The sequence below is a fragment of the Cryptomeria japonica genome, chromosome 6, assembly GCF_030272615.1.
Source record: "Cryptomeria japonica chromosome 6, Sugi_1.0, whole genome shotgun sequence".
Lineage (NCBI taxonomy): Eukaryota > Viridiplantae > Streptophyta > Pinopsida > Cupressales > Cupressaceae > Cryptomeria > Cryptomeria japonica.
The window spans coordinates 49,536,238-49,562,765 of NC_081410.1; the positions used below are offsets into that span (position 1 = coordinate 49,536,238).

Below are 26,528 nucleotides of genomic sequence, written 5' to 3' on the forward strand. Positions count from 1 at the left end.
AAGTGGGGATTTGGGGGCGGCAGCCCTCGAGAAATTTTTTTTTGCCGTTTTTCATTAATGAAAACCGACATTGTAATAAAACCCTAAAAAGGCTGACTTTGTTTGTTGCCCTAAAAACGCATGTTATAAGCGGCTGGGATGCTTAAGGCATTGTAAGGTTGATGTACTGTTTTTGCTGGATAATAAGAAAGATTGGACGACTGTGTATGGTGGACGTAACCCATTTTGGGTGAACCACATTAAATCTCTGTGTTATCTGTGTCTTGCTTTATTTCTTTATCTTTTGTATTTAAATCTGCATATAATTGTTAGTTCATATTTGCTTCGGATTTGCTTGAAACCCTAACAGTTCAAACTGTAATAATATTTTTGGACAACTCTTCACATTGAATGCTTAACAATGTCTTGCAAATATGTGCATAGTTTGATATTGTAGTCTGACAATTGCTTGAACCTTTTTTATATCCTTCCTTGCTAAGTCCTTCTTTACTTGTTGCACCTCTAAGTGAACTTTTCAACATAGTTGACAACAATGTTTTCTTTTTTTTGGCAGCCTCGAACCTTTATGTGTCAACAAATAGTAGACATTGCATTGATGTTCAATTGATATGCCATTATTGGGTTGTTCACTCTTTGACATGCCTTCCACATTTAAAACATTGTCAGCTTTAATCTGAAGCTCTGTGGACAAATTGTCAGCTTTGTGGCATACACTATTTTGTTGAAGCCAAACTTGACTGTTCTCTACAATATATGAGCAGGAGAAATTGTCAGTGAATTCAATTACTGGATAGCAATGCCAAAAATTGGAAAAATCATTTACAAATAAGGTTTATACCAGTTATTTGATGTAGGTATGCACACTTTGAAGTTGTGCGTCCTTCTTTTTCCAAGGCTGGAGTTGACAAATGAGGTGTAGCATTATAATTTTTGAAACAATTACAAGTAATTAGACCTGTATAATTGTCTCCTTTGCCTTTAATAATGTCACAAGCAGTTGGTTGGAAAATGTATTTGTGGACAATATCATTCAACAATCCACTACCTGGGGAAGCAGTTATTGTGCTTGCCTTTTCCAGTGTCGGGGTAAATGGATTTGATGGAAACAATTGTAAAGTAGTTGACAACATGCAATCACCTTCTTGAGTTATTTGACTAAGATTGTCAATGTCTATGGTACTATGTACAATGGAATTACGATACATGACTGGTTTATTGTAAATAGTTGCTCTAGACATTGGGCTACTGAGATGGTTAATATGAGGAGGACAATCAAAATATGAAAATAAGCATCGAGATGTACAAGTATTATACTTTCCTTGCTCTATCTAACTACTTTTTTTCGGCAGAGATGAGAAAGGTCTTGTGTTTTTTAGCAATCTCTCCATATTTTTATTAGCTTTCTGGAACCCCTTGGTAGAAAACCATTAAACAAAGAAAAATGCAAAGAAGTAGTAGAATATTATGACATTGCATGCCAATAAAGTAATGAATAGAGGAGTGTCGTGTATTGTCATAAGCATCACAAATACGATGCACATCTCTACAAAGAGAGCACCTAGTTCTAATGGCAAGTTACTATTGTAGACAGGGGCAATCATTGTTTTAAATTTTTCAGTTCTCTACAACCATGTGCACAATGTAATTTTATGACCTGTACAAAATGTATAGGAGTTTAGTAATTTGAATGTGTCTTCTATAACAATATCGTATTGAATATCAATGACAATCAATTTTCATGTACAAAATATAAATCAAGAGTGTTTTGATAAATTTTTTGTTCTGCCAGTGGAACTACATTGTATCTACAATAGTAAGTACATTTATGTAAACAACAGTGACAATATGCCAAGATCATTTATTATTGTCAAGATTTTTTTCCCTCTCAATGGAACTACATTATCTCTACAATGCTAGGTCGAGTTCATAGTAATATGAAATTTGTACATAAAAAATAAAGAAGTGAATTGTACCTGTATTGCTCAAATCTCAAGGTAGTATTTTAGTTGATCTCCCTTGAATTTTGCAAAATTGGGCTTATTTGAACCCTGCTACAAAACTAATCAACATAATGTGTCAGAACCTACTTCATTGTGATGTTAACTATTTTGATTTTCTTAAAATTTGCAATTAAAAGAATATTTGTAAGTCATCGTTCAATTTATTACTATATAAAGGAACTATTAAATTAAATAAAAATTTGTACACATGAGGGCTAAGTAACTCCTGCAAACATTATTTCACTTAAGCTGAATATGATATTCAAATTATATACGAGGTATTTTCAACTCAATATAACAGAAAAAAACAGTAAAGGAATTTCTGGTAACTCATAAATTTGTTACTTTTTACATAGACAAATAAATTATTTCTTACATGTTAGTTATATGTAAAAATAGATAGTTACATTAATTTCATTTTTTTCAACACAAAATTAATGTTTTGTAATTAAGTATTGGTTCTTATTGAATATTGCATTGCTTCAAGTGATTGGGTAGTGATATTTTTGTGCATTGTTGTTGTTTTTCCTTTGTTTACTGATTACAGATATGACATATTAAGATTATGACATGCACAATTCATGATTGCAGTTACCAAATTCACATTTTCACACACATACATCTCAAATAGCAATTACAATGACACATTTAAATGTACAATTCCTTGTGAAAATGTTGTATGTTTGTGGCTGAAATATATTGATAGTAGTAAACATTGGAACACATATAACTTTTATAGTAGACTAGTAAAGCATAAACATAGGTGCATGACAAAGATGTGCATGCAAATTAAGAAGACACGTGTGAAGCAAGTGTGGGGAGTGTAGTTGTAATAGGTGGATGAGGAGGAAGATGTGTGTATAAGAACATCAGTGCCTTGAAGACATTTAAAAACTTTCTTGTCAGATCATGGCCCAAGTGCTCGTTGTGTTCTTTCAAGGCATGTGTAAAAACCAACTCACAATTATTGTTCATAGCAACTTTTACAACATTGTAAACACAAGAAGCTGCATCACATAGTGCTATTGTGTCGGGCGAAAATATACCCCCCAGAAGACCATTATGGTTACTTGCATCATAAGCATTGATAGCTACATTGTAACCAATTGATGGAGTGAAATAGTCTTGAATACATGAATTTGCAAACTTTTCCACAAACTCTGGGTCCTGGACCAAATCCATGCAATTTGACAGAAAACAGGACACCACATCACTGTAGTAGACTGAACTAGAAGCATTTTGCAGGAATTCTTCACCTAATATTGTCCTCAGAGACTCTTCAATGGAGGGAGAATGAAAATGAAAGATGTGTGCCATTGTAGTCGTATCAATTGGCCCAATAATTAGACAATCCAATTTTGGTGGCGGAATATATATTCTCTTATTGCTTCTCACAGTGTACATTCTGTGATAATATGTAATTTGAGGTACCATAAGAATAATTGAAGTACCATCATTTAAAAAAAAAAAAAAATTCTTCAGAAATCTTTATCTCAGTTAAACAAATGTGTCTATAAATTTTGATTTGGTATGTAAGAAATATTAATGAGGAGTTTAAACAATATATATTACTTTATTGATTGGAAACAATTATAAATGAATAAGTTAAATTCAAAACAATCAATTTGTCAACAGCTAATGTTATTACAAAATTTGAACAAGGATATAATAGAGTCGCACTAGTTAAGTACCATTAGATGATATAATGAAAAGAAGTGGAAATTGTAATCAACAATAGAATATATAACATCAGTAAAATTCCATACACGAGTAAATGGTGGACAACCTTGTAAAATTCTTTCACTCAAGCAGCTAATTCGCTCAAAGTGTATGTCACTATCCTAAACTTTTCAAAGAGAAAAGAAATTAATGCTAGGCTAGTATCATTTGTTTATTTTCAGGTTCGTTAAAATTTGTAAGGGTATAGGAGAGCAAACGAAAAACATTTACATAGAGGTCAATTTTAAACCAGACACGAAGCAACTATATCTGCACTAAAGCATGGAGGATAATAAAGTTGGAAATAGAAGTATTCCTACGACGTAAGTTCAATTCCTGATGCGAGACTCTGAAAATGTTAACAAATGAAAACTACAACTATTGTGAATTTGCAACAATTCTCTCCTCGTAATAGGTAAATTGCCCTCCAATCACAAAAAGATGTATTGAAACAACTTTGGGGATCAATTTTAGTATGGTTTTTGGTTCGATTATTCCTTGACTTGTTTTATAATTTATTGTAGTTCTTTCTCTTGTACCTTGAATTGGAAGAGTCGTTATTTGTAATGATTACGGGTTTTTCATCTGTGAAGCCTGAGATGAAATTATTAGCACTGTTACCAGATGTGATCCAGACTCAGCTGGATCCAAATAAGTTGACTTGCGGGATTTGTTTGTTTCTGTCTGGATTTTTTAATTCCTATAGAACTTTTATCATTTTTTTGTAATTCTATATTTCCAAATTTGTTTGCCTCGCAAACCAATTCAAAATTTTGAACTTGGCAACTATGATTACTACTATTAGATATACTTTCTGGCTTGGTTGCTCATGGATTCTAAATGCAAGGTTAGGCAAGGATCACAGTAGTGGTCATTGATTCTAAGCAGACGAGAAAGTTTTACTGCATATTGCAAGGCTAATATCGGATCTTTACCTATGCTAATCCAATAAGATGGATACATAGAATTATAAATTAGTTTAGATTGGCCATTGATAATGGGTGTGTTTATGATTTTATCAAGAAAAAACATTAAGCAAAATGATTTAAAAAAAAAGCAATTAACCCAGATCCGCCCAACATTATCAAGCAAAAACATTAATAAAATAAACCAATTAACACAGTTCCACCCAACTTTATTTAGTGCAGACATACCCACATCAAGACGAAGATCATTGGGCAGCTACCAAGATTTCATTAAATAATTCAACTGATAAATTCCAAATAGTTAGCAACAGGGTTTGAAGATTGGTAAAGGCAAGTAAATATACTCAGAAAGATAAAGATATGCCTCCATCGTTGTCATTTCAGAAGAGACTAGAGCAGATTAGACATGGCATAAGTGTTGTGTTTTAAAAATTTATATGGACATGTTTCTTTATCAAGACAAATTACACTACAGTAAAAGGCATTATCAAAAAGGATTATTCTGGTCATAAGCAGGACAAATTAACCAAGATGAGTTCATAGAAAATACTACAACTCAAGGTGGAAGGTGTCCTCCAAATTAAGCTATGATTTACAAAAGCCAATATTCCTTTAAAACAGTAGAAGAAACAAACAAGCAAATTGTGAAATTAGGTAAATTGTGGTTATGCCCATCTTTCAGGGGGCGAGGGAAATAGTAAAGTTCGCTTCAATTAAGACAGGACAACTTGAAAGGTAATTTATGTCTTCAAACTTAATCTGTGTTTGTCATCCCTATAAATAGACATTAATAGTTTTTATTTTGATAATGTAAGGCTCCGCGCTCAAACACGAGCTTATTAATACATGAGCTCATTGGTTCAAAGCTGTCAAAAACTTAAACAACGAGGTGTACACACCGATCTCCGAAGAGCGGTCTCTGAGAGGCAGAGATTACTCCTAATTTGCATGCTAGATACAACTATATAAGCTAAGACTGCTTGTTCAAACTATAGAAGAACAACACTCATTGATCCATCAATGTAAAGCTACCATACAAATAACTACAGATGCAAAGCAATCAAATAAAGTTTGAAGTGAACTTATTTACTTATTCAAGAAATTCTCAGACAAAGATAGGATTCAACAGAAAAACAATTACCACGTATAGACTTCAAAAATTAAAAAATATAAAATGCAAGAGCTAGCAATCTCATGTTTTGGAATGCGGGAGCTAGCAAGATCATTTCAAAATGTTATAAAAGCAGAAGAATCAAACAAGTGAAATGCAAGAGATAGCAATCTCTCTAGTTTCTTGTAAAATGTAATGTTATAGAAAAATCATACAATGGTAAGTTGCTGATGGTGTCCAAGCTCATCACTACATATCATATCATGCAAGTTTGGAAACGGTATTACCTCATGGAAACAACATCCTAAAACCCTCTTTCAGTAGAAAGAGTTTCTGAACAACTACTAACCCATATATAGCTGACGAACTTGCTACAGAGACTTGTATGAACTAATTTAATGATTTAACCCCAAACTAGTTTGCTCTTCTACTCATTACTGGTTTTCTAGGACATAACTAGCATGTGTCACTTGCAGCTCATGTACATACAAAGGGCACTGTCAATGTGTTAGTTTGTGCCTCTCAGAACAACACAAAAGGGAACAACATATAGACCAAAAACTTTACTCAAATTAGATGAAGAAGCACACAAGTAACTTAAAACAAAACTAACCCTAGAACTTAAGGAAACAATCGCTAATTTTTTACATGTACAAGTTAAATTTCTGGAATTAGAAAATATATAATCTGATTCTTTACTTTTGAAGACAACAATTAAATATCCATAAACAAGCAAGACTCACTGTTTCCGGATATATAAGATCACTTTCAATACTATTTTACTAGAAAAAGAAGCATATTTACTTTTCTTCAAATATGAAAACCACAAAATGCTTGGCTAACAAAGTCTTGCGCACATACCTATTTATCAACAGAGCACAGATTTATATTACGGATGTCCTATGTTTGCGCGACCTTGAAGCCTAACTGCTTCTCCCAACTCCATAGCCTGTAAATTAACGACAAATTTCTGTCAACTTAGCAAGTTATACAGAATTAAAATCTTTATTTTCTGCCGAAAAAGCACAACAAAACCCAATTTTCAAAACCAAACAGAACTCCGCGGAAACACATTAAGAAGAAACTTGTTGTACCTAAATCTACAAGCACAAAGAAAACACTGATAAAACACTGTTCCAGTTCTCCAACACTTGCTACTCAATCGTTCCTGAGGTGACCAGATAGAAATAACTATTTGCAGTACTGCTCGAATACACATAGCTGACAGGTGACAGAAACTGATAAAGGCAAAAGAAAGGAGACGAACATTCTCGAGCCAACAAAAGATAATTAATAGTCGAACAACTCCACATAAATTCATGTGCATGCATTAACCAACTGAAGATGTTTTGAGACTAAAATTTAATGTGTCAACTGTATACACAGTAAAAAGTACAATACTAATAGTTCTATGTATTGAATACATATACAATTGTCAAAAAGTATAATAAATATGCATTGAATTTTATGACATTTGTAAGGAAGATATATTTTAACAAATAATTTTTTATTTAGATTTTCTTGGATCTCATTGAATGAGATAAGATTTTGGTTTGACACTTTGGATGGTTCATAAAATTATTGATTAAATAATTGAAGAAAATAGATTTTTTGGAACGACTGTTTGCAGAATTCATCAATAAGAAAGCAGATAACTAGTATTATTTGACTTGTAAAAAAAAGCAAAAATTAGAACTATAGAAATATGAACAAATTTTTAAAAATACTCTCGTATGATTGGCTTCCTTGGAAATGAATGCATTAGTATTCCTGCCGATAATAAAAGATACTCTTCCAGATCGAAACCTAAACTTTCTATTTATGAAATAAAATCCAAACCGTGATCGAATCCCTGCTGCAGCAACAATGGGGCAAGCTCCACCAGGCCGCTTGAACGGCCAAGGCTCCCCAGGCGACCGCAAGCAGGACGACAAGAAGGACAAGAAATTCGAACCAGCGGCTCCGCCCACCCGCGTCGGAAGAAAGCAGAGAAAACAAAAGGGCGCCGATGCCGCTGCCCGTCTCCCCGTCGTAACACCTCACACGAAATGCAAGCTCCGTTTGCTCAAGCTCGAGAGAATTAAAGACTACCTTCTCATCGAAGAAGAATTCGTGGCAAACCAGGAGACGCTGAAGCCACAGGAGGATAAGAACGAGGAGGACAGGTCGAAGGTGGACGATCTGAGAGGCTCCCCTATGAGCGTCGGGAATCTGGAGGAGATTATCGACGAGAATCACGCCATCGTGTCGTCCTCGGTGGGACCAGAGTATTATGTTAATATATTGTCGTTTGTTGATAAGGATCAGCTCGAGCCTGGATGCGCTATTCTCATGCACAATAAGGTCGGTGTTTTCTCTTCAAACTCTGAATTCAGCTGATCTTTTTTTCTACTCGTCAATTGTCTGCTTGATGGAAACCCTAATTCCCGTCATTGTCTTTGTGAATTATTTGCTTGAAGAAACCCTGAATTCGGCATTTGTTTTGTGAAACATTTGCTTGAAGAAACGCTAAATCCTGCGTTGTGAGTTATTTGCTTGAAGAAAACCTTATATTCTTGCTAAATTACTCGCTTGAGGAAATCCTGAACTCATTTTTTTAGGCAAATTATTTGCTTTAAGAAACCCTGAATTCGACATTTCCTTTTTAGTGAATAATATGGTTGAAAAAATCTATATTGTCACTTTCTGGTGAATTATCTGATTAGGGCATCACTAACTTAAGCAATTTTTGTATTGTGAATTATTTTTTGGGTTCTGTGATTGTGCCGAGAGCACTTCATCCAAGTCTCAAGTTTAGCAATATTTGCAGTTTTCTTAATATGGGTAAATGAGAGTAGAAAGAACCCTTGGCCAGTGGGGCACAAATAGAGGCCCAGTCTCTGTGCTTAAATTATTTACGAGCACTACATATGTGCACTTTACCGTCTTTGGATTAGCACCATAAAGCTTGCACATACCAGGAGCTTGCCCAGTGGTTAATAGGTAGTTTTGAATCTGGGTCATCATTGCATAATGTTTCATCCTTGCCACTCAGTCTAATATGCAGGACAGCAATCTTTACTTTTTTCAAATCCGAAACTAAGGACACTCCTTTTATCAATTTTTTTGTGGGTTTTTGAAATTGTGCCGAGAACAATAGAATATAATCTTCTTCACTTTTTCAAACCCTAAGTTCAGTTCAAAACATGCTTTCCATGAATAATAAATTACAGTTATTGTTCAATTCACTTTCGTTAAACTCTTGATCTAGTCAGCAAGTTCTTTGTCCAATACACTAACAGGGTGTCTTGCTTGTCCCTGAACTAAAGAACTGCTTTATTTTTAATCCTCTGCAATAAAATATTAAAAAGAGTTTTATTTGTTTTTTCATTCCCTTGAATTCATTCAGCAATTCTTTTTTGTGAATTTTTTTGGAAGTTTCATCAATTTGGAGAGAATACAAAGTATAGTTATTGGTCAAGTTTTTCAAGCCCTACCTAGTTTATTCAATAATGTGTTTGCTCTGTGAGGTTATCTTTTTGAGCTTTGGTGATTGTCCCTAGAATGAAAAAATACAATTATCAGTACCCTTTCAAACCCTAAATCTAATTAGGATTTCTGTTTTGAATTTTATCAATGAGGTTTTCTGATTGTGCTGCAATCAATAAAATACAATTGTTAGTCACTTTTTCAAACTCTAAATTTGTTTGGCATGTTTTGGCTCTATTTTGAAAAGGGGGACATGACATTTTGTGTTTTTTCTGAGAGCACTAAACTCTACTCTGAATTCATTCAGCATTTTATTTTAAGAATCTTTTCTTGAGGTTCTGTGATTTTTCCGACAACAATAAAAAATTATTATATAAGAATATTTTGGAATCAATTTTTAATTGCTGGACAATACTACAGGTTTGTAGTTGATTTTAAATGGCTCTTATGCAGTTACATACTGCAAAAAATCACTTGAAAAATAATAATAACAAATAGCCACTTTTCAAGCCCTAAATTCAGCAAACTTTGTAAATTATATATTTGAGGTTTTGTGATTTTTTTTTGACAAGGATAAAAACTATTAGTAAGTCTTTTCTAATATTTGTCTAAGCATGTAATGTCCCTACGGGAACCTTACTTAAATTGCCCTAGTTTGCCCTAAGTAGGGTTTTAGTATGATGTTCATTGTTCGGTACTGAGATTGTTGTATGAGTTCCTTGATCTTGAACCTGCAACTAGATTCGTAACACAAATAAACATATATTCAACTATGTACACATAGAACTATCATGCTTATGGTATTCAATAAATGTCTTTGGAGATCGTTCCAGTCAACCCATTGCTATTGTGAAGTACTGTGGGAGATCATACAAGGCGTCTTTGAGCCTATCCAACAGGTTCAGGGGTATGGAAATACCACCGTTTCGTTGCCTCCTGCTTAACTCTTTAGAGTTCAGGGGCATGGAAGCATATGCATCAGTCAGACCCTGCTTAACGTAGAATGGACCTTTTGGCTGCTTGCCCTCCTTATGTGTACCGTATCATCCCCTCCACAATAGAATGTCTAATTGGTTGGAGTTCTACAGATTCTGTTCATTCAATCTTATGCAGATTTAGAAATGTATAACAGATTTAATACTGAATTACAAATATATATACAGCTAAGTTGCCGAATCGGGTATGGGAACAGGTATGTGGGATCGAAACACTGGTACAGCAAAAGAATATTTGGGAGTTGGGTACGTTTTCAGTACATTCATACAAAAATAAAAAATACATGTGTGTCTATATATATATACACACACATACATATACATATACATATATATATATATTTAGCCAAAAAATAGAATTAAGTTTAGAATGTCATATATCAATGCACATGCTAAACAAAACCATTGCAAATTTCAAATTTTGAAACATAACATACTAATTTAAATTCAGTTTTCAATATCAAAAAGATCAAACTAGAATCTCATGATAGATAAATTTCGAGTTCACTAATTAGCAGTTTAGGTCTTAAGAATATCAAACAGATCAAACTAGATTCACTAAGCATTTCAGAAACTAAAAATATGAACCCTCAACACACCCACACACCCACAGGAAATTTGTTTCAGAATCCGATTCTGGTACGTTTCGTACCCAGAATTGCCCGAAAAATCCCATGATTCAGCAACTTAGATATACAGATTTAATACTGATTAGAAATGTATGCAAACTTATTATTGATTCGAAATATATATGCAGATTTAATATTGATTAGAAATATATATGCAGATTTAATATTGATTAGTAACATATATGCAGACCTATCAGAGTTGTCCAATCTAAGATCATATAAGTATGATTCTCATATAAAGGCACTTTGATTCCTAGTATAAATCATACCTCCAAACGAATAATAAGAATACTCAGATTGCGGAGTGGTTGATGTGAATGTCTGTCTGAAGGCACATGAATGCTTTCTGTCTTTTATAATATAGATGCTTCGATGCCCCTTCTGTCTTGCTCAATTTTGGTCTTTAATACCTCTCCATAGTATGAGGAAAAAAGGTGTTTTTTCCCATTGGCAAAGTCCCTTGGGCAACGCATCTCTTCCAAATGCTAATTTGTTCTTAACTAAGACTAACCAATGATTATTGATCACATATTCCTTGCATATATAATCGATCAAACCCTTCTATCCAATGTCGGCCTTCTATGCTGCTGTCCTTGAATACATACGCTGCAATGTTAATGACATTTACGTTACCCCAAGTTTCCGGGACGGGGGAATGGGGGGACGAGTTTCCGGGACGGCAAATTTTTTTGCCAAATTTGGGGACGGGAGGGGACGGCAAAGGGGATGGCTATATAAAATATAGGGAAAATTTAAAATATATAGGAAAATTCTAAATGTTCATATGAAAACATGGATAAAGCATGCATCTATACATTATATTCATATGAAAACATGGATATAGCATGTGTATGATACTATGAAAACATTTTAGAATGCAAACATCGAACATACAACATTATCAATAGACTCAATACTCAATATGCACTCATAATTCAGAATTTCAATTCATTCACATTGTCAATATGCATATCATAATAGATATTAAAGAAATAACATACATAATGGAGCCTAATCAGACTCGGAGGTTAAATTTTCACTACTTCCATCAGCGCAGTTTCCCCCAATATTTTTCGACGGGGGTCAAGGGGCAGCGCCCCTTGCGCACTCCCTGTCGCGATACAGGGCGGGGTCGAGGGGCAGCGCTCCGCGAGGCCAAAAATACTTTTATTATTTTATTTAGGCGTTGGGTGTTATTTTTCTATTGGCAAAAAACCCTTCATGAGATATTTCACTCCCTCAATTACGCAAAAAACATCATTAAAAAAAAATGAAAATACGACTTTTTTTATTTTAATATTTTTTCCTAGCCCTAGATATGGGGGACGTCTAGCCGTCCCCGGGATGGCTGGGACGTCCCCAATCCGTCCCCAGCCGTCCCCAGCCGTCCCCGGGACGTACGGACGTCCCCCACAGCTAGGGAAGCCGTCCCCCCATTTCGGGGACGTCCCCTCAAAATTCTGGCAATTTGGGGACGGGGGGGGGGACGTCCCCTGGCCGTCCCCAAGTCCCCGAAACGTCCCCGGGACTGGGACAGGGGTTTTCAGGTAGGGGACGCGTCCCCGGGCTTCCCTAGCTGTGGGGGACGGCTAGACGTCCCCCACAGCTAGGGAAGCCGTCCCCCCGTTTCGGGGACGTCCCCTCAAAATTCTGGCAATTTGGGGACGGGGGGGGGGACGTCCCCTGGCCGTCCCCAAGTCCCTGAAACGTCCCCGGGACTGGGACGGGGGTTTTCAGGTAGGGGACGCGTCCCCGGGTTTCGTAGCAGTGATTTGATTGCTCCTGGTGCTGATTAGAATTCAGATAATGAGGTTCGCTGTAGGGGGCATGACATAGTATCTTTTGCTGCATTAATTTTGAGGATTCATGATTTTAGTGATAACAATAGAATACAAGTACAATAAATTTTTTGTAGAAAAGCACAGAATTGACCCTAAATTCACCATTTTTTAAACTGATTTATAGAGAAGAATAAAACACAATCAGAAGCAAAAACTTATGATTGAGGAAGAAAAGTTAGAATTTTCTGGAATGGTTAAATTTTGCTCTCAGTTGTGAAAATTTAGAAGTGACGACTTGTATTTCGAGAGATATTTTGAGATTCAGGAAATTTCCCTTCTGTTAAGCTGCTGTGGCCAAGGGCATCTCTCTGGTCACCAGGCATTGTTTGGTGGGATAAAATCATATTTGCTACGTAACTCTATTATTGGAACATGGACCATGTAGCCATCCCTGTACACACAGTTTCTGGCTATTACAATTACATATAATATAGCTGTCTCCCTTTTCATGTACTTGTGTACCCTAATTTGATTGGCATCCCTGTCCCCATACTCATAAGGTATATCTGTGTCTCCTGGTAACTATGGTCATAAACTGCAACAAGCAAGCTGGCTACAGCATTTTAGTCAAGTATAGCACTTTATTATATTGCTTGGGAATTTGAACTCGGGGTTTTGGTGAAAGCCTCACTACTTTGCCTCACTACTTTGCTAGTTGGGTTCATCCCAATAATGTACTGCTCAAGTTGTACACAATAAGGTCCTTTGTTCAAATCTTCTCTTTAGTCATTTAATATTTTTCATTTCACATTTTTCTTTTTGCTTTTTAAAAACACAGGTCTTACTCTTTCAAATGTTCGCTACTGCCATTACACCACTGTCCCTTCCATCTTTTTCTTTATTAATTATATTTTCCTTTAAAGTTGTGCCATTTTACTCACAAGCAATAAATTAGCCAATAGGCTATTTTTACGTGGGCCTAGCCCACCGGTAATGTCTCATGCATGTTGGAAAAGTTTCATACTCAATAAGTTTCCTTAAACTTTCAGCAGGCTGGAAAATGAGATGGTATTGTTCCGGATGAAACTGGGCAAATGTGTCTGGAATGTGCGGACGTGTCATATTCCTGGAGGCATTGGAACACTGAATAGCCGTGGGAATTTCTCAGGCAATCATCACGTGAATGTAATCAAAGAGAGCTTGCAATCTTGAAAGAATGTGCTCTTTTGTGATGACTGCCGGGTGTGTTTCCTCCCTCCGAGGAACTTAAAAAATTCACCATAAATGACTATCTGTGCATTGTTTAAAATATAAAAATAAATTAAGAAATTTAGCTCGCTGTATGAATAAACGCGCGTTCAAATTCCGGATGGTAATAAAAATTTGAGGCTCATTCTAATTTAGTTTGGGAATACCATTTAGAAACTTTCAATCTAATATAAATTTATATTTGTTTGATGTAACTGTATCAATAGCTGCACTTTCTTAATGAAAAATAGCATATAAAGAAAAAAAATGTAAAATTATTAATTATTTTTAAATTTTAAATTTGAAGAGTTCAAAATAATTAATATGATATATTTAATATTTAACTTTAAAATAATTATAAATTAATTAAGCTGATTAATTATTTATTTTATGAATTATTGTGAACATTAATTTTAATGAATTCTATTAACTTTTAAATTTAGATTAATGAATATTAATAAATTAGTATGAATTCTATTTTACTATTCAATTTAAATTTTTATGGGGAGGGAATGAACATTTTTACTTTTTTCATAATTTGGTTGTTTCTATTTAACTTCAAGAATTAGATTGATTCTATTTAACTATTTTACTTTTGTGTTGAACGACAACGGAAATTCCATAAGCAATAAAGAATAAAGAATACAGAATAAGGAGTACAGAATCAAATCGTTTACATTACGATGGAGAAGTAGTTAGTAACAATTAATATTTAGTACTATTATATGTTGCAGTGAATGAAATAATAATAATAATAATTAGACAATGATGTCCTGGCACAACTTCAATTTTATGCAAACAATTCATTGTAGTATTGCCACACACCCATTTACGTGGTTAGATAAACTTTAATGTGGCGTGAAACTGTAAAATGGATGGTAAAACCTAAACCCTATTGTTTGGTGAGATAAACTTCCGTGTGAGATTAACTTCTCCCACTGCTCTCCTGCTGTTTATATACGTCTATCTAAGGAAAAACGAAACCTGTTTACAACGACTGTAACCTTAGACACAATATTTTGCCAACAAGGTGGGGATCCAGCACAAGCACGATTTAGACAGATTCTTATCAACATACGGAATGCACAGCGAACACAAGATGATTGGCAATAGTTGATGTTACGCACAAGCAAGGAACTTACACCAAGTCAAAATGTACAATTTAACAAATCAATACACCTATTTGCTACAAATGACTTGGTAAGATCCCATAACAAAAGGATGTTAAAAAAATTGAACCGTCCAATTGCAATTAGTAACGTGACAAACATTCAAAGTAAACCAACTATTGAATCTGAAGATGAACAACTCGAAAAACAAGTCCTACTATGCAAAGGCTAGCAAATTATGCTAGCAGCAAGTTCATATGAACCAATGCAGGCCTTGTAAATGGAGCTCTTGGTGAAGTAGTTGACATTGTGTATGGATATGGGTCCAAGCCACCAGATATTCCAGCATATGTTATAACAAGAATTGATAACTACACTAGGCCACCATGGAATCCCACTGATCCAAAATTTGTAATAGATGGCAAGTCCTGCTTACGATGGCATGGGCTATTATATAGTCCACAAATCCCAGGGTTTAATACTCCAGAAGGCAACGATTGATATTGGAACAACTGAAAGACAAGGCTTGACATTCACAGCCATATCCAGAGTTAAATCATTGGATGGTTTTCATATTGAACTTGCATTCTCCTTCAAGAGAGACTTTAAAATGCAAAACAGTCTATATACAATCATCAGGAAGAAAGAAGAAGCAAGACTACAACAACTATCTCTATAAGGTAAAAAAGCTATATACAAGAACTATTGGATACTGGTTATATTCTTGCATATCTCTGTAATGATATTTGTTCAAATTTTGCTATTACAAGCACAACCCAAAAGCGTACTCAGCAAAAGGGATCCAGATTTTTTGCCCCTTGGACCTTTTTATCTTTACAGATTTATTTAATACTCAAATAGTTTTCTTAAGGGAGGCATTTGTTGTCACATGAAATCGCATGATTATTAAAAATATTAATATAATAATTTTGTTGGATTCTTTTAACTGTACAAATTGTTGTCAACTGTTTTGAAGACATATAGTTGCATTAGTTAATTCTTATTCATTTTGTTAACAAACCATCTACAATGTAAACAACCTCACATTTTATTTTATACAACTAGCATATTCAAACATATATTACTATCGGCGTACCCATTGCACCTCTGATTAGGTGCAAGTGCTAGTAAAATACTAAAAAACAAAGTAATGATATTAGAGGATAAAATAATGAAAGAATATTCTGAATTCAGAGCAAAATTCAAAACTTTTTCATGTTATTAAATACATTTATTCAAGAAATTGCAGTGAAGGTTCAATCCAGGCGGCAGTTTTGGGCACCTTGCTCTACAACTATCATGTAACTTGGTTTACAGTTTGAATCAGAAATTGTAGGATGAGTTGGAAAGCTTGAATTTCTTTAGGTTGCTCCTTTTCAGTTTGGGATTGTTAGAGTAATAATTTCGTATATTGTTAATGGTCAACTTAGGTTGTTAGATTTCATTAATGTATTTACAGTATTAGGTAGATAGAGGTAGGTAATATCATTAATTTCTATAGTGTTTTGTATTTCTATAAATTGTAATCTTTACCAGTTAATATGAACTAAGATATTTTACCTGTGAATCTGATTTTCACATGTATCAGAGCTAGGGCACAAAACCTGTTTTTCTCAGAAAATCTGCATGTTTTTTAACTACTTAGGGTTTCTGCAACGCCTAGGGTTTTGACCCTCTGTTTCAAGGCGATTTTTTTTTCGATCGCAAATGCTTGGTGGGTTTTTCGATACTTGAATTGGGTCATCGTCAGATTTTTTTGGGTCTGCAGATTTTTTTTTCGCTTAGGGTTTCTGCAACTTCGCCTAAGGTTTTGACCCTTTGTTTCAAGGCGATTTTTTTTTCCGGTTGCAGAATTGTTGTGGGTTTTTCGAGAGCTCAATTGGATTGTCGTCGGATTTTTTTTTGGGTGCATCGTTTTCTATGCCTTGTTTTTTGAGTCCGCGGATTTGACTCTTCATTTTCAGAAAAAATATTCTGATTGTAGATTCTTTTTGGGTTTTTCGCAAGGATTTCGGGTCTTCGTCGGATTTTTTTGGGCCAGTAAAAATTTTTACCTCGAAAACTGTGCTAGGGTTTTGAGATTCTCTTTTGTTTCAAGTCAGATTTTTTTAATTTGCAGAATCTTTGTGGGTTTTTTGAGATATGAACTGGGTTGTCATCAAATTTTTCTGGGTCTTCCGAAAAATTTCTGCCTTGAAAACTGTGTCAGGGTTTTAGTTTTTGCCTTTGAATCCGACTAGCAGAATTTGTTTTAAAAAACCCTTTGTTTTCATCCTTTGGTTTTTGTGCATTCGTGCCTTCACCAGTTCTCGACCTTGGGGTACGTGATGGCATCGCTGACGAACATTATGCTCGAAAGCAGCCAGAAGTTCAATGGCCACAACTACAACATCTGGAAGCAGCATATGTTGACGATTTTTGAGTACCGATGTCTTGATGCAGTTGTTCTAGGCACGTCTTAATGTCTAGACATTGTCGAAAAAGATCAAGACAAATGGGATGAGCGCAATCGAGAAGCCGTCATGCTCATCAAACTCTCTATTACCGATGAGCGGCTACCTCAGGTACCGTCCGACAAAACTGCAAAGGAAATATGAGATCATTTGAAGAGTCTTCATGAAACCTCTGACAAGAGCAGAGCGTTCTTTCTTAAGAATATGCTCTTCACGATCATGATGGATGAGAAAACATCTCTTCAGGAGCATCTGACAAAGATCAAGGATATTCGCGACCAGCTGGAAGCTATTGGTCGAAAAATTGAGGAAGAAGATATGGTGGTCATTACTCTGAAGAGTCTCACACGCTCGTATGAGCATTTCATCGAATCACTCAATATCACTTCCACTGACATCGATTTGAAGTTTTCCGATCTTTGTAACAAGCTTTTATAGCAAGATCAGTGGTGACAGTGGTTTGGAAGTAGTACTAGCTCTACCTCCACCGAGCAAGCGTTCTCTGCCAAATCTTCTGCTAAGAACAAAGGGAAGGCTCAATCTTCTTAGCCGAAAGGCTTTGGTTCTTCTCAGGACAGCAAGAAGAAGAAGAAGAACGTTTAGTGCAATTATTGTCACAAGTTTGGTCACATGAAGGCCGAGTGTCGAATTCGATTGGCTTTTGAACAAAAGAAGCAGGGAGGGTCTCAACAGAAAGCAAATGCCGCCGAACACTTTGAGCAGAAAGAATCTGCTTTCTATGCTTTTATGGCCAAGAGAACAACAAATCCAGTACACTCTTCTGCCTGGTATATTGATTCAGGAGCTTAATGACATTTTACTCATCATCGGGATTGGTTCACGAAATTTGAACCATTTTCAGATTTAGTAATCTTCGGAGGAGGAGAAGAGTACACAGTTGCTGGTAAGGGCACTGTCCAGATACACGCAGGAGGTAGAAATTTAATTTTTCTTGATGTCTACTATGTTCCAGGCATGGGACATAATCTCCTCTCTGTCAGTCAGATCATGAGGCATTCTCCTCAATTAGATGTTGTCTTCAGTTCGTCCATCTGCAACATTGTTGATAGGGAGACTCGTACTACAATCGCTATGGGACTTGAAGATCATGGTTTGTATAGACTTGCTGATTCCGGTGATTCTCAAGAGCATGCTTTGGTTGCTAGGAGTACATCCATCAGAACACTTTGGCATCAGCGTTATGGGCACTTAAACGTGCACTATCTCTCTCAGTTATATCGGGAGGGTTTGGTTGCTAGTCTACGTGAGATCCAACCTCAAAATCATGGAGTTTGTGCAGCTTGTCAAGCTGGGAAACAACATCGGACACCATTCTCGGATGGTGATTCTTGGTGAGCCTCCAAGGTCCTTCAGTTGGTTCACGTTGATTTATGTGGGCCAATGAACACTCCATCTGTTATTGGTTGCAGGTACTTCTTATTATTTGTTGATGATTTCAATCGTAAAATGTGGGTGTATTTTCTGAAAAATAAATCAGATGTGTTTAGTACATTTCAGCAGTTTAAGGCCTTAGTTGAGAAAGAATCCGGTTCTCAGATTGTCACTCTAAGGTCAGATAATGGGAGGGAGTTTTGTTCCAATGACTTCTCTACATTTTGTGCTACACATGGCATTAAACGCCAACTCACCACACCATACACCCCTCAGCAGAATGGTGTAGTTGAACGTACAAATCGCACCATTACTGAAATGGCTCGTTCTATGATAGAACATAGAAATGTTCCTAAGAAATACTGGGCTGAAGCAGTTTACATTGCAGTCTATCTGCTAAATCGGTCACCTACACATGCCATTAAGAAGATGACTCCTGAAGAAGCCTGGTTAGGATGCAAGCCTAAAAAGTGGGCCATTTGAAAGTCTTTGGTTTTACGGCTCATGTATGGATTCCTGATGCTAAGAGTGTAAGCTGGATTCAAAGAGCCAAACACTTATGTTTATTGGTTACATCGACAACCACAAGGCCTACAGGTTGATTGATGTAGAGACAAATCGTCTCATTTTCGATCGTGATGTTGTGGTTGATGAGACTACTAGTCCATTTATGCCTTCTACTACTCCTAGTCTTGCGACTCAATTTGTGAAGACTCTTGATGTTGGCGTTCATCTTCCTCTTGGTTCCCATGATGGGAGGGCTTCAGAGCATTCTGACTCTGAAGATGAGGAATCTACCGATCCAGCACCACCTGATTTTCCATAGGATTCGCATCCAGATGACTTTGTTCCAGAAACTCCAGGGGATGTTGTTCCTCCAATGCCAGATGTTGGTACTTCTACCCTTAGGGCTAAGTGGTGGGCCAAGACTATCGAAGATCTTCATGATGATGAGCTTATTGAGGGAAGATCCGCTCGTAGAAAGAGAAAGCAACAAAATACAATCAACTTTGCACTTATGGCCAACATTCACAACATCCATGAGCCCCATACATATTCCGAGGCTAAAGGCATTCCTGAGTGGGAAAAGGCTATGGAGATCGAATACCACAGTCTTCTGAAGAATAACACTTGGGTTCTTTCTGATTTGCCTCCTGGGAAGAAACCTATTAGCTATAAATGGGTTTACAAAGTCAAGTATAATGCAGATGGTACTTTGGATAAGTACAAGGCTAGATTGGTTGCTCGGGGTTTTACACAGTGGGAGGGCATTGACTACGAGGAGACTTTTGCTTCTACTGCCAAGATGAGTACAATTCATCTTCTTCTCGCCATTGCAGCTCAGTTTTGATGGAAACTTTATCAGATGAATGTTAAGAGTGCATTCCTCAATGGTGACTTGCAGGAAGAAGTTTATATGACTCAACCTCCTGGCTTCAAGGTTCTTGGTAAGGAATATCAGGTTTGCAAATTGGTAAAAGCCCTCTATGGCCTGAAGCAAGCCCCCTGTGCTTGGTATTTCAAGATTGATTAGTATTTAGTTGAACATGGTTTTCAACGCAGTCCCTCTGACACTAATCTGTACGTCAAACTTTTCGGTGATGAGATCCTTTTTCTTGTTGTCTACGTGGATAACTTGATCATTACTGGAAATTCAACACATTTGATTGCCACAATCAAATAGGACTTGTGCCAAGCTTTTGACATGACAAATTTGGGCTTCTCCATTATGGCTTAGGTGTTGAAGTGTGGCAGATTGATGACAGTATCTTTATTTCACAGTTCAAGTAAGCCCGCAGTTTGTTGGATAAGTTTCGAATGTAGGATTGTAAACCTACTTCCACACCTATGGAGAAAGGGCTATAGTTATCAGCCAAGTTTGATTCACCTGCAGTAGATGAAACAAAATTTAGACAGCTAGTAGGCAGCCTCATCTATCTCACTGCCACTAGACCACTAAACCTGACATCAGTTTCGTTGTCAGCTACATCTCTCGCTCCATGACAGCTCCAAAAGCTGATCATTGGATTGCAGCAAAGCGAGTGTTACGATATGTGAAAGGCACTTCAGACTATGGCATTCTGTATACCAGGTGCAACGATCCAAAGCTGATTGGTTATACTGACACTGATTGGGCAGGATCAGTGGATGATAGAAAATCCACTTTTGGGTACGTATTCAGTTTGGGTATTGGTGCCGTCACTTGGAGCACCAAGAAGCAACAAGCCATGGCTCTTTCCTCGATCAAAGCTGAATACCGGGGAACAGTCAAGGCCGCATGCGAGGCAGTTTGGCTACGAGGCAGTTTGGCTCCGAAGGATGCTCTCTGACATGTAGATGCCACAGACAGGTCCTTCTCCCTTGCATACTGATAATCAAGGGGTGCTCAAACCGGCCAAAAATCCAATCTTCCATGAACTTACCGAGCATGTCGAACTTCATTGTCACTACATCCGCAAGCTGGTAGAAGACGGATCAGTTTAGTTGTAGTATGTTCCGATAACGGATCAGACTGCGGATATTCTCACCAAGTCTTTGAGTCCGGATAAATTTGTAAAATTCAGGGGGCAACTTGGTGTTTTTGATAGATTGACCATTAAGGGAGGGTGTTAGAATAATAATTTCTTATGTTGTTAATGGTCAACTTAGGTTGTTAGATTTCATTAATGTATCTACTGTATTAGGTAGATAGAGGTAGGTAATATCATTAATTTCTACAGTGTTTTGTATTTCTATAAATTGTAATCTTTACTAGTTAATATGAACTAATAAGATATTTTACCAGTGAATCTTCAGATTATCTGAAGAAAATCTCCAAAGGGCCCTAAAATGGAAAATAAAAAAATGTATATAAAACATTATACTTGCGAAGCTGAAATAATGTCTTCGAAATTTTAAAGAATTCCACTTGAGGACAAATCCTTTTCACCACCAAGGGATAGTTGTCACCAAGCTCTTGAAATTCTCGAGTGAATCATTTCATTGTAATTTCTTTGGATGTTTTAGATTTTCAGTTTCTGCGAAAATTTATTTGAAATCTGGTAAAAAAAGGATGAGAAGATTTTTAAGTCAAATGGAAGTAAATAGATTTATTTTTGCTATTTAAGCTATAAGTTCAGGGGAATTGAAATCTACGGTTGTTTATTGAAGAAACTCGTATAAAATAAGAGAGCTTGCTCAATTTCTTTTTTCTGATATGTTTATTTTAAACTGGGGCTCCTTTCCCTTGTATGTTAAACAGAAAATATATAGACACCAATCTTAGCATCCGCTTTTAAACAGAGGTGCTATGAAAATCACAAAAAATGCTTCCACTCTTTATGATGTGAAGCAATGAATCTTCAACTATTGTCAAGTAAGCTATATATATTGACCTCATTTACCAACAAAAGAAGACTCCTGCCATTAACAGGGAGGTTACTATTTTAAACTTATTAAAAAAATTAGGCACTTTAACTTTCATACCTTCAATTGCCCCAGCTTCATCTCCACTGCTGCACCCATATCATCTTCTTTGTTAACATCAATTCTTGCAATAAGTTTCAGAAAGGAGATTTCTTGTTTTGCACTATTTGCGTCAAATCTGCAATGTTGAACTTGAGACCAATGGAGTAAGTTTTGCCATCTTTTTCCTTTTGCATCCTTTCAGTCACTTCAACTAGCACCAGGAACTGCACATCCATCTCCTTGGACGATGCAATGGAGACAATACCTATCATTTCACATCCCACAATAGGTAGTTGTTGACTTGAGCGAGCTGTGGAGAGTTGCAAGGCATCATCCACACCTACCAATAAATACTTTCTGTTATGTTATTGGATCTGTGGGCCAAGGTGTCGGAGCTGTGTCCGGATCGAACCTGATTCAGGATTGGGTTTGGTGTGGCAGGGATCCATTGAGGTTTATTGTTGACAGAGGAGGAGTATTGTTAAGTGCTGGATTGGATTGATTATAAGTTGGCAGCTCCCATATGTCCTATTCATTTGCAAAACCAAGCAAATGAACATCATAATCTCTATCTTGTCTCAGAACTTGCTCTTCCTCCGTTTCACTGAATCTTGAATTGTTCTGAATCAATGACAGTTGGAACTGGATCCACAGAAGTAATGGAATTGAAGCAATCAATCAAAAAGGGAAAGGGAGCCCTAGGTGGATTTGTAAATGAAATTCCCCTACTGGAATCAAACCACTATTTTATTTATTTATAATAACTTCTATAATATTCTATATATATTACAATCATCATAATATTTGGTTTATTATAATATTTGTATGTTTTCATAATCCTTTGATTTGGTTTCTTTACTTAATTTTTCCTCACTTTTGGTCTTGGTTCTTTCACCACCCTTGAACCTTGTCCTACCCTCTTACCTATTCCTCCCCCTTCCTCTCCTGTTTTTTTAACCTATGTTGGTCTGCAATTCTCTCATTTTACTCCTGCAGTTCTCTCACTGTCATCCTAATGATGGATCATGGAGTGTGATCCTAAACATTGATGCGTACAAAATTTTACAGTCTAATCCAGAAAAATTATTGCAGTAATGACAATGGACTGTTGAAATCAAATCTCTTATTACTGTAATAGTTCTATATAATATTATAATATAATATTTATATTAGTATATTATAATAATAATGTTATTATATTTATATATTTTATTATTAATATCTATTAAATTTATAATATTAGAATCTTATATTATTAATATTTGTCTATTATAACATTATATTAAATTATTCATACACACTGTCACTCACACGCACACACACACACACACACACACACACTTTCAACCACGTGCCACATAGCAGGCCCCCAAAAATGGGTACCCATCATCATCTTTATATCATACTGGGCTGCTTCCTACCAATGTTGAAGACTGCCTCTTCTTAGAAAATAAATGAAACTTTGGTTGCAACATGAACAATGTCAACTCCAGGGAATAAACATTTGAGGATTGCCACCTAACTTCTGCCATTTACAACATTTTTCAGTTTCACAAACTGTCAGAGAATAAATGCATGAAGTGTCAAGGGCATCAATCACGTTCCTCAGTGTGATCTTTTATTTATTACTTAGTCCCTCCCATGATGTTGGAGTGATCAATAATGATGTTGTCATCATGATCTAATGTGCATTCGATGAGGAAATTGGCTTTCTTATTTGCCTTTCTATAACAGTGTAATATTGAATAACAGTCCTCGGAATCCAAAAGTCTCCAAGCCTTCTGCAAAATGTTTGGGGTATTCCTTATCCTGATTGTATTAATGATTGTCATCATGATCGAATGCATAATTGGTGAGGAAATCGGCTTCCTTATTTGCCTCTCTATAACAGTGCAATATTGAATAATAAGGAATTCAAGGATTCTGCAATTTGTTTGGGGTATTCCTTGTCCTCATGTTATTAATGATTATCATGTGTTTGCTATCAATAAAAACTTCATCGATCCAATATTTGAAGCAAATTTGGAGGCCAAGTAGGAAGGCCTGAACATCTGATTCATTATTGGTGCTGTCCTTAAGTTTCTTAGAAGCTGCAACTATTACGATACCTGCATCATTCCTCACAAATTCACAATATAGCCAGCTCCAGAAAGACTCAGGTTCCCTCTAGATGCCCTGTCCAAATTTAATTTGAAGCCACTAGTAGGATGGGGGGGATATTTTATCCTTTCATACCTTACTGCCTTCGATTTATCTTGAGAAGCCCCATGAACAGGAGGGGCTTGCTCAAACCTTGTTGAAGTTTCTTTTTAACGAATTAACAAGCAAAAGTATTAAATCAAGATAATTATTCAAGTGAAAAAAATATATGAAGTTTTTGTTGTTCCATTATGAAAATATCTATATAAGGGAATCAAAATCTTTGACTGCTTATTGAAGAAACTTTGGGCTAATGTTTGGGTAGGACATTTTTAAGGTTTTTGGATATCTTGGATGCCTTGATGTCCTTGCAGAAGGGAGATGCTGCCCTACGATGGCCCACCGGAGAAAGCCTCCTATTGGAGCTCAAGGGCTAGGAACTATTGGGGCGGATGTTTTGTCCCTATCCCACCACCCTTTGGATGTCCTTGTTCCAAGGGGTGTCTAAGACCCCAATGACACATCCCTAGGGCACATTGTTTTATTTGGTATTTCATTGCATTACATATTTGTTAGATTTCCATTGTGTTTTTAGAAAAAAAAGAAGCTTTTTTTTAAACTAGATTTTCATCATGCTATTATTAAAAATTTGTTGCAAGTTGAAGTTTGTTTCTTAAATGGTTATTACGATGTTGCCAATTTGGGTTCAGGTTTGAGGATTGGATTCACTAGTACATTGAATTTTTCCCCTAGTTTGGTTTGAAATTGCCATATATACAGGGCATGGCAAGGGATGACTATTAAAAGAATAAGGAATATATATTATATATATATGGCATGGCAAGGGACAACTATCAAAAGAATAAGGAAACTTTTAAAATACAAGGAAATTCCAAATATTCATACAATAACATTGATAAAGCATATATATATATAGGGCATGGCAAGGGACGACTATTAAAAGAATAAGGAAAATTTTAAAATACAAGGAATTTTCAAATATTCATATGATAACAATGATAAAGCATTCATCATAGACATTATAGAACCTTTGTGAGCATGGGTAATCAAATAGAAATTATAATGTTCTTTATATGTACATATGAGCATGAGTTAGTAAAGACATGCCTAGCTGGTGTTTATATTCAAGTGAGAGATTTATTATTAAAGTTTTCCTGAAACTTTCGAGTGTGCATGTTTTGTTGTCAAACTGATTAACAAAGAGAAATGATTAAGTGAAAAGATAACTGGTTGTGTTCTAGTTTGACCTTAGTTGGGATACCAGTAGATGGGATTGTTTTATGAGTTGCCCGTGTAGGGAATGGTTGATACATTTTTGCATTATGAAAATTGCATTCCTTGCCAACTATGACTTAACTTGTATTCAACAGCATAATGACTGTAGCATGCTGAAAGTGGTATTCCTTGCCAACTACGACTTAACTTGTATTCAACAGTATAATGACTGTAGCATGCCAACTTTCTCTATGGTAGTCCTTGTATACTAATTAATTTGTCCAATGTAAGAAACAAGGTAATCCTTGATTGTAGCTTTGATTTTGAAGATGCAGAGATTTGCAATGGGGGATATGTATTTTGTAGATTTTGTGATCATTATTTAATATTCATTATTGGTTTATTACTCAGTTAGATTTATAGTTTGATGGGGGGTTCGGTAGTGATGCCCCATGTAGGGGTTTGTGGGTAGTGCTTCTTGTGGGGTCCAAGGGTAGTGCCCCTGAAGCATTTCTTGTTACGATACAAGGTGGGGTCGAGGGGCAGAGCCCTTGCCAGCAAGCCCAAATTAACACCTTCAAAACCAGACAGACCTTCATGGTGCACATCATTTCATATTTTTTTGTAAATCTTAGATGGGCATTTCATAAACAAAACAAGCATTGAGAGATTGCAAGTTGCTTTTTTTAAAGTAACTAAAATGCCTTGGGTATGTTAGGGGATGGCTAGCGATCCTTGAGATAGATGGGGAACATTTGGATGTCCCCTAATTGTCTTGGGGATGGCTAGCTGTCCTCTAACGTATCATGTAATTTTTTTGACATCTTGGGGATGTTTCCTAAATTTTGACAAAACAAAGGGATGGGAAGCACTGA

At 36.0% G+C, this 26,528-nt stretch overlaps 1 protein-coding gene across 3 annotated transcripts in view; it reads left to right on the plus strand.

Moving 5' to 3' along the window:
- The first annotated feature begins 7,490 nt into the window (after window positions 1–7,490).
- The window catches only part of LOC131079414 (26S proteasome regulatory subunit 4 homolog A), a 33,864-nt gene continuing 14,826 nt past the window's right edge, over window positions 7,491–26,528 (plus strand). For 2 of the 3 annotated variants that reach the window (XR_009113975.2, XR_009113976.2), the window contains exon 1: window positions 7,512–8,099. Coding sequence is in view for 1 of the 3 variants with exons in the window: in XM_058017352.2 (XP_057873335.1) it covers window positions 7,623–8,099 (477 nt within the window). In the remaining 2 variants the exon portion in view is untranslated. Of the gene's footprint in view, window positions 8,100–26,528 lie in introns of all 3 variants that reach the window. The other variant, XM_058017352.2, reaches the window with a different exon arrangement.